A 12,473-nucleotide genomic window follows, 5' to 3' on the forward strand; every position below is an offset into this window, starting at 1 on the left:
GTTGGTAGTCCCCATTCATGCAGAAATCCTTATTCAAGCCTCTGACAATTGCTGTGAGCTCCTGGCCAGTATTTTAACTTACTGCTTCTCCAGCCTGTACTTGCACCAAGTCCTGTTCATGCCCCTCTCCCCCCCCCCCCCCTCACCAGCATTGTCTCCTGGCAGGGCAGCAAATCGATTTCAGAATTTTCACCCTCATCTTTAAACCCCTCCATCGTTTTGATTATCCCTCTCTCTATCATCTCCGTTTACATCTGTGATCTGCTGAGATCTCTGTCGTCCTCTGATTCTGAGCTTTTGCGTATCTTGAATGAATTCCCTTCAGATGCCTGGATCCTGAAACCCAAACTTTCCTCTCTAATCTTCTCCAACTCTCCACCTCCCTTCCTTTGAAGATGCTCCTTAAAGTCTACCTCTCAGACTAAGTTTCTGACCAATTCACTCCTACATTTAAGGCAGGACAGTGGAGTTGAGGATTGAATGGCGGAGCAGACTCAGATGGGCTGAATGGCCTACTCCTGTTATCTATGTCTTATGGTCTTGCCTGTTCCACTATTCCCCTCTATCTGCCGCATTATGCTGTGAAAAACCTTGGGACATTTTGTTGCGTTTAGAGATCCTGTATAAATACAAGCTGTTGGTTAATGCACTAATGAAAGACTATAATGAGAGGCTGTCGCTGGGTCAAAGGCCCGGAATTCCCGCCCTAGCAACACTGTGGATTTACCTACACCACAAGGTCTGCAGTGGTTCAAGGAGGCAGCTCCAGGCTGTTAAAAATGGACAATAACTACAGGACGAGCCAGTGACACCCACATCCCTTGAAATAATAAACAAAACTTCTCGCTCTAAACCTTAGATAGGCAGCAGCAGTGGTTAGAACACAGACTCTGTATTGATCTACTGAGTTATCAGAAACGTGATGTGCCGTTTAGACCAGGGACCTCCCAACTTTAAGTCCTGATCGAGTGCAGAGTTAACCGTTCAGGAGTGGAATAGCTAAATTAGTCTCAACGTTGTATTTATCATGGGTGATACATTTAAAAGGCTCACACTTAGTGACTGCAGTTTGCTGAGAGTAAGTGTGTGAACATTGGTGACAGTTTAGAAGCGTGCTTCCCTACATGTTCAAAAGTCGGACTGACGGGTTCACAGATGAACGATGCTCACTTTGCTGAGGTGCAGTTATTACCTGTGGACTCATACCTCAGTACAGGATTGGAAGGGTAAAAATAAGAAAAACTTCAGAGCGTAAATATCTGTAAAAATGTAACAGAACCTTTGGTGTAGCACGAATAAGTTCATCCGATGTTTTCCCTGTCCTTGGGACCTCCTGCCAAATTCTTTGCATGTTATAGCATGAGTCGTAGTGCGTTAACCACTGAGTAACTGCTGGGAAGGAAATCAAAAGCACATCATTTCATGCAAAGTCTATCCATATTTTGTAAAAAGTGACTACACTCATAGCAGGCAACACATTTACATCAGAATCACCAGCTTTCAGTTACTGTTCGGAAATTGTTTGGCTGTTAAGTTAATCACTTATAATGTCATTAGAATTTATGAGATTTGAAACCTAAGGGAGAGTGCTGGTGTTGTATGCAGCAATGAAATGTGCTTTCTAATCTTCCACCTGCTTGTAACATTGTATTTCTGGTGTTTTATTGCTGAGTATGAAAGCTATAAAAGTCCAAAATTTCATGAGAGATAGAGAGCAATATGACACACTCCTGTTATTGTGCAGTCCTCAGCTGTGCTATGATTTACCATCACATTAGGAGCAAAGCCCATGCGACTGAATATTTGAAGCCTCTGCACCATCTACAAGGCACAAGTCAGGAGTGTGATGGAATACTCCCCATTTGTCTGAACGGGGGCAACTCCAACAACACTCACGAGGCTCGACACCATCCAGGACAAAGCAGCCCCCGCTTGATTGGCCCCACATCCACAAGCATCCACTCTCCATCCACCACCAATGCTCATTAGCAGCAGTGTGTACTATCTACAAGATGCACTGTAGAAATGCACCAAAGACCCTCAGACAGCACCTTCCAAACCCACGACCACTTCCATCTTGGAGGACAAGGGCAGCAGACACATGGGAACACCACCTCCTGAACATTCCCCTCCAAGCCACTCACCATCCTGACTTAGAAATATATCGCCGTTCCTTCAGTGTCACTGAGTCAAGATCCTGGAAATCCCCCCCCCCCAAGGGCGTTATGGGTCGGCTTACAGCACACGGACTGCAGCGATTCAAGGAGGCAGCTCACCCCCACCTTCCCAAGGGGCAACTACGGGTGGGTAATAAATACTGGACCCAGCCAGTAATGCCCTGATTCAACAAGTAAACACAAAATAATGGACAAAGGTTCTGTCATAAAGACTTGGAACATAGAACAATACAGCGCAGAACAGGCCCTTCGGCCCTCGATGTTGCGCTGACCTGTGAACTACTCTCAGCTCATCCCCCTACACTATCCCAAAATCATCCATGTGCTTATCTAAGGAATGTTTAAATCTCCCTAATGTGGCTGAGTTGACTACATTAGCAGGTAGGGCATTCCACACCCTTACCACTCTAACTACGTGGTGAACAGACCTGCTCACCTTGCAAGTATAAAGCAGAGAATTTAATTTTTTTTTGCAAAGGCTGATTTTTTTGGGTGGGGGGTTGCAACTTCAGAGCAGTTTCAACAACAACAACATATATTTACATGGCACCCTGAAGTTAATGGATTGTCCCAAAGTAGTGCACAGGAGAATTATAAAATATGACACTGGGCCACATAGGGCTTGGTTCAAAGAAGTAATTTTTAAACAGTATGTTAGAGGGGGAGAGACGGGCAGGGAGTGAAATAGGAGTGTATTGCAAAGGTTGGGTCTAGGTAACTGAAACCAAGGGCATTAATGGTGAAGCAATTAGCACAGGAAGCCAGAATTATTTGTGTAGTTATCATAGGGGGTTGTAACGTCTGAAGGAGATTCCCAGATTCAGGGAGGGGTACAAAGACCTTGGAGGGATATTCACTGAGGAGTTTGGGTTCTCAGCAATGGACATTTCCCAGGCCCATGGGGACCTGGACCTAGATCAGTTGGAGTGAGGCTGAGGTTGGGACTCTGATTTGTTCCCATCTCCGAGAAATCCTTTGGATGAGAGTCGATGCCGACCTCAATTAGACACCAGCCCTGGCCAATAAGGAGCAATGAAGGTGGGGAGGGATCTGTTTCAGTCATCCCAGAGTCAGGTTGAACTCTGACTGAGCCCGACAGCTCCATGTTGGGCCATCGTCTGGCAACAAGACAGGGGCCAATCAGAACCGAAGGCTCTGTGCTCCAGTGAGGAGCCTGACATGGCCAGTTGCAGCTTCAGGAGTTGACCATCCAAGACCAAGACACACAAATAGAACACCAGTGCTTCACCGGACACTCGCTGGTGATGGTACCTAGCGTGGTGACGAAACGTCTGAAAACAAACCTTTCAGCTCAGCGAGCAAACTTAGAACCTTAGCGTCAAGAATTTCAGATGAGTTTTTACCCCCTACCCCAATTACATTACCAGCTTTCCCTCATTACTTTTGGAATTTTAGTCATGTTTCCAAAGGTGCTTCCATTTTGAGCTCCTTCCTGCCTGACTGGTGCCCTGCTCTCCCAGCTCTGGGCCCTCTGAGTCCCCCTCACTTAGGAACCCACCCACTGTCCTTAATTAGACACTGACGCAGTCAGGAAGGCAGTCACTTCCCAGAAGGTCACATGCCAGAGAGTGCATGCTGAGTGTGCTGCCAATCAACCAGGTTGCTTTGTCTTGAATGGTGTTGAGCTTTGTGTGAGTCCAAGACAGCTTTGAGATCAGGAAATGCCTGAGTAGAATCCACCAGGGGAAAATGGGAATGGGAATCGGGAAGTAAACTCTCCACTGGTTGGAGACACAAAGGAAGATGGTTGTGGTTGTTGGAGGTCAGTCATCTCAGCTCCAGGACATCTTCACAGGAGTTCCTCAGTGTTGATTCTTTTCTTTATTAAGCAGCCTGCCCAGATTTTTCTTGTAAAACCTCTGGTGAGACTTGAACCTGGCTTAGAGATAGGGACACTGCCACTGCATCAGAAGCACCCTTCCTCAGAGTAGTGTCCTACCATCTTCAACTGCTTCATCAGTGACCCTCCCTCTGTTAGAAGGTCAGAGATTGGGATGTTTGCTGATGATTGCAGAATGTTCAGCACCGTTCGCATTGAGATACTGACGCAGTCCTTGTTCAAATGATCTGGACAATATCCAGGTTTGGGCTCATAAGTGGCAACAAATATTTGTGCCACAAAGTGTCAATCAATGACCATCTCCAACAATCAAATCATCTCCCCATGGCATTCAATGGCATTGCCCTCACGGAAACCCCCATTATTGACCAGGGAGTTAGGATTGATCAGAAACTGAACTGGATAGCCATATAAATACTGCAGGTCTCAGGCTTGGAATTCTGCAGCATGTGACTTGCCTCCTAACTCCCCAAAGTCTGTCCATCATCTACAAGTCGGGAATGTGAAGAAATATTCCCCACTTGCCTGGATGAGTGCAGCTCCAACGTCTCACACAAAGCTCAACACCATTCAAGACAAAGCAACCTGGTTGATTGGCAGCACACTCAGCATGCACTCTCTCTGCCACTAACCCTCAGTAGCAGCAGTGTGTACCATCTACAGGATGCACCACAGTAAATCACCAAGATTTTCTCGACAGCACCTTCCAAACCTCTGACCTCGACAAGGTGGAAGGATGAGAATAACAACAACGTTTCCACATTCTACCTGAGCCGCTCACTATCCCAACGTGAAACATCCCTTCACCGTCGCTGAGTCAAAATCCTGGAATTCTCTTTCGTACAGCATCGTGTGAGTCTACCTCTCCCCAGTGGACTACCACAGTTCAAGAAGGTGACTCACCATCACCACCTCGAGGGCTGAGTAAATGCCATTTCCGTTGTAACGTGGATCAGTTGAAAACTCCAACCTTGCTGGCTTTGAGTTGTCACAAGGATTTTCTGCAATTTTGACCCAAAGCTCACACGTCATTTGTTTATGAAGCATATTTGAAGCAGAGGCATTATTTGAGCTGAATGGGGATGAAGCTGATTCTGCTCAGTAGAGCTCCGGTCTCCTGCCTGGCTGAAATATTGACATTTGCTGAATGGGAATCTGAATGGATTCTGATGTGGAGCTGATGCTTAGTCACAGCAATATTGTGAAGGTGAGCAAATGTCAGCTGGGGCTTACTGAGGAGCACTCTTGCCTTTCTGTTAAAAGACTGTTAGTTGAGGTCCTGTCCCTGGGACTCAAACACACAGTCTGCATTATACCTTAGTGCAACAGAAGTGTCACTTTCCAGGTTAAATATTAAATGGAGTTCCACCATCTGTCTCAGGATACTGTGAACACCAGGGGCTTTGTCTCCCGTGGTGCTGACCAGTGTTTGTCTATACAGCCACACCAATTTGAAACAAAATACAATGTAGACATTGTTGTTACTGGTGCTTTCTTATAACAAGTTATTTGTCATGCTTCCTACTTTAGAAATATTAACTGTGTTTCAAAATATAATCTTAGAGATGTACAGCACAGAAACAGACTAATTTGTCCATGCCAACCAAATATCCTTTCTAGTCCTGTTGGCCCATATTCTTCTAAACCCTTCCTATTCATATACCCATCCAGGTGCCTTTTAAATGTTGTAATTGTACCAGCCTCCACCACTTCCTCTCACAGCTCATTCCATACACACACCACCCTCTGTGTGAAAACGTTGCCCTTAGGTCCCTTTTAAATCTTTCCCCTAACACAAAGCTAGTCCCTTTGTATTTCTAGAAGTTGTTCCTTGACTCAAGGATACTCTGTCCTTGATTTTTTTTCAGAGGGGCAATAAACCAGGCCGGGCTCCGAACAGACTGGATTTTGAGAAGCCTTTTGTTTATATGTAAGCAGATGAGACTTCAGGCCAAAGTGATCATGTTTTAGAAGTGACCTGTATAATAGAAGGGGCTTGGCCAGCTCACTAGCTGAGCTGAGCAGTTTTAGTTCAGTCTTGAACTGGCAAGTTCAACAGGGAGCTTTGCGGAAACTCTCTCTCTCTCTCTCTGCCCTTCAACTTCAACCTGTAAGCAGGTGTTCCATTTATACTGGTTTTTAAAGGGAATTTGCTTATTAGGACTGTTGTGTTTATTCAGAACAGCATAATTAACCCTCGTTTGGGTAGGCTGAGTTCTGTAGGGACTCTTTATTCTGTTCTTTGTGTTTCATTGTATAATTTTGTGAATAATGTTTTGTCTGTTTTAAAATCTAGTAGTCAACCGAGCTATCTTACTCCAGGTAATTTTCACTGTACACTTACCAAAACAAATTGCAAAGTTATGGTGTGGGGCTGCCTGCTCAAGAATGTTTTGAGTGGCCTGGCCTAGTCCATAACACCCCTCTCACTTTAAACCTATGCCCTCTAGTTCTGGACCCCCCCACTCCAGGGAAAAGACCTTGGCTATTCACCCTATCCATGCCCCTCATGATTTTATAAACCTCTCCGTGAACTACTCAATGCTTCAGGATATTTTGAGTTTGTGAAAGTTTCTTTATAAATACAAATTATTTTGACCAAAAGGTCGTTCACTCCCAGCTGTTCACACCCATTGTATTTTATTTCTGTATGTTACGTTGAAATTGTGTGGAAATCTGTAATGCAGTAGCTGAGGTAACATTTTCATCCTCCCTGAATGCGCTTTCACTTTTCACCCCGAAACACTTTCTCTTTGTCCTTTGCTGCTCTTATGTGCGGATGCAGCAAGAAGTTAGAAAGGGAGTCCAGGTTGTTCTGCTATAACGCAACAGTTGTATTCCTCTGTAACCTCGCGCTGTAGAAAATAGCACAGGAGAATATTGATCTGTAGAAAATCGCACAGGAGATAATCGAACTGTGGAAAATCGCACAGGAGGAAATTGTGCTGTGGAAAATCGTGCAGGAGAAAATCGCACTGTGGAAAATCGTGCAGGAGGAAATCGCACTGTGGAAAATCGCGCAGGAGGAAATCGCACTGTGGAAAATCGCGCAGGAGGAAATCGTGCTGTGGAAAATCGCACAGGAGGAAATTGTGCTGTGGAAAATTGCGCAGGAGGAAATCGTGCTGTGGAAAATCGTGCAGGAGGAAATCACACTGTGGAAAATCGCGCAGGAGGAAATTGTGCTGTGGAAAATCGTGCAGAAGGAAATCGCACTGTGGAAAATCGCGCAGGAGGAAATTGTGCTGTGGAAAATTGCGCAGGAGGAAATCGCACTGTGGAAAATCGTGCAGGAGGAAATTGCACTGTGGAAAATCATGCCGGAGGAAATCGTGCTGTGGAAAATCGTGCAGCTGGAAATCGTGCTGTGGAAAATCGCACTGTGGAAAATCGTGCAGCAGGAAATCGTGCAGGAGGAAATCATGCTGTTGAAAATCGCGCAGGAGGAAATCGCGCAGGAGGAGATTGCACTGTGGAAAATCGTACAGGAGGAGATTGCACTGTGGAAAATTGCGCAGGAGGAAATCGTGCAGGAGGAAGTCGTGCTGTGGAAAATCGCGCAGGAGGAATTCGCATTGTGGAAAATCGAAAATCGCGCAGAATGAAATCGTGCAGGAGGAAATCACGCAGGAGGAAATTGCACTGTGGAAAATCATGCAGGTGGAAATCGCACTGTGGAAAATCGCGCAGCAGGAAATCGTGCTGTGGAAAATTGTGGAGGATGAAATCGTGCTGTTGAAAATTGCACAGGAGGAAATCCCGCAAAAGGAAATCGTGCTGTAGAAAATCGCGCAGGAGGAAATCATGCTGTGGAAAATTGTGCAGGAGGAAATCGCACTGTGGAAAATTGCTCAGGAGGAAATTGCATTTTGGAAAATCGCGCCGGAGGAAATCATGCAGTACGAAATTGTGTTGGAGAAAATTGCGCAGGAGAAAATCGTGCTGTAGAAATCGCGCAGGAGAAAATCGTGCTGTAGGAAATTGCACTGTGGGAAATCGCGCAGGAGAAAATCACACAGTGGAAAATTGCACAGTAGGAAGTCGCGCAGGAGGAAATGGCCTGTGGAAAATCCCGCAGGAGAAAATGGCGTTGTGGAAAATCCTGCAGGAGAAATCGCGCTGTGAAAAATGGCGCAGGAGAAAATTGCACTGGAGGAAATTGACCTAAATAAAATTGCGCTGGGGAGAATTTGCGCTGGGGAGAATTTGAGCTGGGGGGAGTTTGCACTGGGGAGAATTTGCGCTGGGGGGAGTTTGCACTGGGGAGAATTTGCACTGGGGAGAAGTTGCGCTGGAGGTATTTGTGCTGGGGGGAATTTGCGCAGGGGAAAATCACGCTGCAGGGAATTGTGCAGGAGGAAATGGCGCTGTACACAATTGAGCAGGAGGAATCTGCGCAGGAAGAAATCGCACAGGGGAATATTACACTGTAGGAAATTGGGCAGGTAAAAATTGCACAGGAGGAAATTTGCAATGGAGGAAATTGCGCTGCAGAAAATCGCACAGGGGAAAATCATGCAGTAGGAAATGGCACAGTGGAAAATCACGCAGTAGAAAATCATGCAGTAGTAAATCAGGTAGGAGGAAATCGCACCGTACAAAATCATGCAGGTGAAAATCGAGCTGTACAAAATAGTGCAGGAGAAAATTGCACTGTAGGAAATTGCGCAGGAGGAAATCGTGCTGTGGAAAATTGCGCAAGAGGAAATTGCGCAGGAGGAAATCGTGCTGTGGGAAATTGCTCCGCCCAATCAGTAGAAAGTTCATGTTATCCAAACAATATCCACAATTCGACAATTGTGTTATAGCCAATTCGCGCTGACAAAACACGCGTTATACAAGAACAACCTGTACAAATGTTGTTTAGTTGCAAGGGGGTAAGGAAGATAAGACTAGGAGAATGTGAGGACTGCAGATGCCGGAGATCCGAGTCAAAGAGTGCGATGCTGGAAAAGCACAGCAGGTCAGGCAACATCCGAGGAGCAGGAGAGTTGATGTTCTGGGCATAAGCCCTTCATCAGGAAGAGTTCCTGATCTCCTTATTTCATAAATGCATTACCAACAGTTGAGAGAAGGTTCATTTGATTCATTCCTGGGGCGGGAGTGGTTGGAGAGTTACTTATTGAGGAGAGATTTACCTTGTATCCATTGGAGTTCCGAAGGATAGAAACGATTTTATTTGCATATGTATGAGATAGTGAGTGGGGCTTGACAGGATAACTATCCTGAAGATGTTTCCTTTTGTGATTGGGCCAAGAATGAGGACACGCAACAAAGTTTGGGTTGGAAAAATGGGAGGGCCGCTTGTTCAAATCTCTGCAATTACTGCTTCCGCATGAGCCCTGATATTGGTGATCGCATAGGTGCTTCATTCACTTGTTTGAAGGTTTTGTTAATGAAGGTGAAGTGGGAGGTGAGGCACAGGTCCACTAGCTTTAGGATGTTGTCTTTGCTGATAAAGTTGGTGCTGTCCGATGTTTGTGGTCCTGGTTTTCCTAGTAGTGATGCTCGTGTTTCTTTGGCCAGGTCGATGTTATTTGATGTGAAAAGGGCTGGAACATCCTAGGAGACCATTATTTCATCCTCTTCTATCTTGGTGTCTTTGATGATGTTCAGGAATTCTTGGGTGGAGTGAATGGGGTGGCGTGAAACTTCAATTAGGTGTTTTAGTTTTTGGCGGAGTTCTTGGGGACACATATCCCAGGACAGGTGAAACAAAGACACGCACCAGTTTTTTTTTAGATTTCTTACAGTGTGGAAACAGGCCCTTCAGCCCAACAAGTCCACACCGACCCGCTGAAGCGCAACCCACCCAGACCCATTCCCCGATATTTACCCCTTCACCTAACACTATGGGCAATTTAGCATGGCCAATTCACCTAACCTGCACATTTTCGGATTGTGGGAGGAAACCGGAGCACCCGGAGGAAACCCACGCAGACACGGGGAGAGTGTGCAAACTCCACACAGAGAGTCGCCTGAGGCGGGAATTGAACCCGGGTCTCTGGCGCTGTGAGGCAGCAGTGCGAACCACTCTACCACTGTGCCGCCCAAAGGCATGGCATTCTAACCAGAACTCCATCAATAAACACATCGATTTCGACCCTATCTATCTTCCCTGGAAAAAAGTAACTGGAAATGACATCACCTACCTTAAGAAACCAAGACCTTTAAATAGAGAGACGGGACATGCCACCAGTGTTTCACCAGAGGCTCACTGATGATGTTACCTAGTCATGGTGATGAAACATCTGAAAACAAACCTTCCAGCTCAGCGAGCTAACTTACATTCTTGTTATTCAAAGTAATTTATGGGCTGGATACAGATATTATCAGCACCTCAGAATGAAAGTTTCAGCAGTAGCTTCCAGTGTGTTTTTCCTGGATCTATTTATCTCCCAGTGACCTGTTGCAGAGTATGTACATTGGAAGCTATTCAGATCAATGTAAAATACTGCAGTTGCTAGAGATCTGAAAAAAACCCAGAAATTGCTGGAGAAACTCAGCAGGTCTGGCAGCATCTGCGGAGCGAGGAACAGAGTTAGTGTTTGAGTCCAGTGACCCTTCTGCTGAGCTCGTCAAGATGACATCCTGATTTTAAAAAATCAGTACATAAACCATTTCGTCAGAGTTTCTCAGAGGGCAGCAACATGTGGTGTCCATCATGGCGTAGTTGGATAAAGAAGGGTCACACCGGTCCAGACTCGTTAACTCTGTTCTTCTCCTTCTACAGACCGTTGCCAGACCTGCTGAGTTTCTCTAGCGTTTACAATTTTTATTACATTAAGAGCTGTGTTGTTGATGATGTGATGATCTCCTAGAGTGAGATTACAGAGTGGAGTGGGTTGAGGATCTCATGGTTACCATTAATATATTATTGTGGGTGAATATCGAAAGGTGTGGCACTGGAAAAGCACAGCAGGTCAGGCAGCATCCAAGGACCAGGAGAGTCAACGTTTCAGGCATAAACCCTTCATCAAAGGTCTGAAAGGTTGACTCTCCTGCTCCTCGGATGCTACCTGACCTGCTGTGCTTTTCCAGCACTCTGACTCTCCAGCATCTGCAGTCCTCACCTTTTCCTGTTTTAGGTAAGTCACAAGTTACCTTTAATTTGGCAACTTATTAAGTAATCTCACACAGAGTCAAGTAAGTTAAACTTCATTGCATGTAGCAACCAAAATAAGAGCCCTCAAGTTAGCAACTTCAATAAAGCAACTCAACCTGGCTATTATCCAATTAATGGTGGAATCTGGGCATGATTCCAGCCAACAGTGTGTGTCCCTGGAAATGACCAGTGTTCAATCCTTGTGCAATGTTGTTTTTCAAAGTTCTGCTGTTAAATTGTTCTGGTATTGGATTCTTATACAATTTTCTCTCTTTCAAGTTTGTGATGTGATGCTACTGTTATTTCAAGATTCTTTTACCCCCAACATGGATGTCGTTTCTGGAGATCTTAAATTTGTAGCTCGCTTTGTTCTCAGAAGGAGCTCCCCTTTTCCTGGTTACATTCAGGGTCAGCTGTCTATTCAGCTTTTCCTGTAATAAACCACTTTACTTCAGGATGTTCCTTCTGCAAGCAGTCTTCAGCAGGTTATCAAGCAGTGTTACCTCCTGTCTCCCAGGAAACAGGTGCTCCTTCCCACAGGTGATTAGCTGGCGTGTTATTTATAATTCCTTCCCAGCAGTTTCTCGTTGCTTCTTTCATCTCGAGAAATAGCATTGTTACTGATTCTCTCAGTCCATGAAGTTACTAAAGTTGCAGAGTTTACGTTGTCACTGTTCAGAGCACAGGTACACAATCTTTTATCCAAAACCCTTGGGGCCAGTTGTTTTTCGGAATTCGGAATTTTGCAGATTTCGGAATAAATGACATTTTTCACAATGAAATGAAGAAAAATGAATTACCTCACAACAGACCCATGTGTGAGTAGTATGAGCGCTGAGACACAATTGACCCCTGTCAATGCTGGGCCATGTCACATTTGAGTGATGTGGTTCGAGTGGGTGCGGAGTTAGGACACCTGTCAGCACAACAAAATGGCGCTCCATACTCCGCAAAAAAGATTTCGGATAAAGGATTGTGTACCTGTCTAATGAAAATAAGCAATTACTTTGAAAAGTCCTTTGACACATCTCCTTGGTGGAGCACTGTACCTTAAACATCCCCATAGCGAGTGCTTCCGAAACTGTTAGCCACTGTGGCCCCATTTCTGAGCTTTGTGACTGAATTCTGGCCCCTCAGTGAGGTCTGTGCATGCGGGGGACTGGGGTAGAGAGTGGATGTGTGGGGAGTATAGGGTGCAAGATAGAGCCCATAGAGAGTGCGGGAGGTACCAGGGACAGTGGGTACTGTAACTGTAGACGGTACATCTGCTTTTGAACTCAGCCAGAGCTCGGCAGTGGCCAATAGCTGCCTCCGAACTTGGTCTTCCAAG

General features: G+C 45.5%; 1 protein-coding gene across 3 annotated transcripts in view; it reads left to right on the forward strand.

Annotated features, from left to right (window-relative positions):
• Positions 1–12,473, forward strand: part of ism1 (isthmin 1) — a 97,332-nt gene that overhangs the window by 3,949 nt on the left and 80,910 nt on the right. Inside the window, exon 1 of one of the 3 annotated variants that reach the window (XM_043696868.2) lies at positions 11,594–11,683. The exons of the other annotated variants lie outside the window; for them this stretch is intronic. Within the exon in view, the coding sequence (XP_043552803.2) occupies positions 11,600–11,683 (84 nt within the window). The 5' untranslated portion in view covers positions 11,594–11,599. Of the gene's footprint in view, positions 1–11,593; positions 11,684–12,473 lie in introns of those variants that run through there. 3 annotated transcript variants of the gene reach the window in all.

The sequence above is a fragment of the Chiloscyllium plagiosum genome, unplaced genomic scaffold (genome assembly GCF_037043375.1).
Source record: "Chiloscyllium plagiosum isolate Xiang-an unplaced genomic scaffold, Cpla_swu_hap1 HiC_scaffold_10, whole genome shotgun sequence".
Lineage (NCBI taxonomy): Eukaryota > Metazoa > Chordata > Chondrichthyes > Orectolobiformes > Hemiscylliidae > Chiloscyllium > Chiloscyllium plagiosum.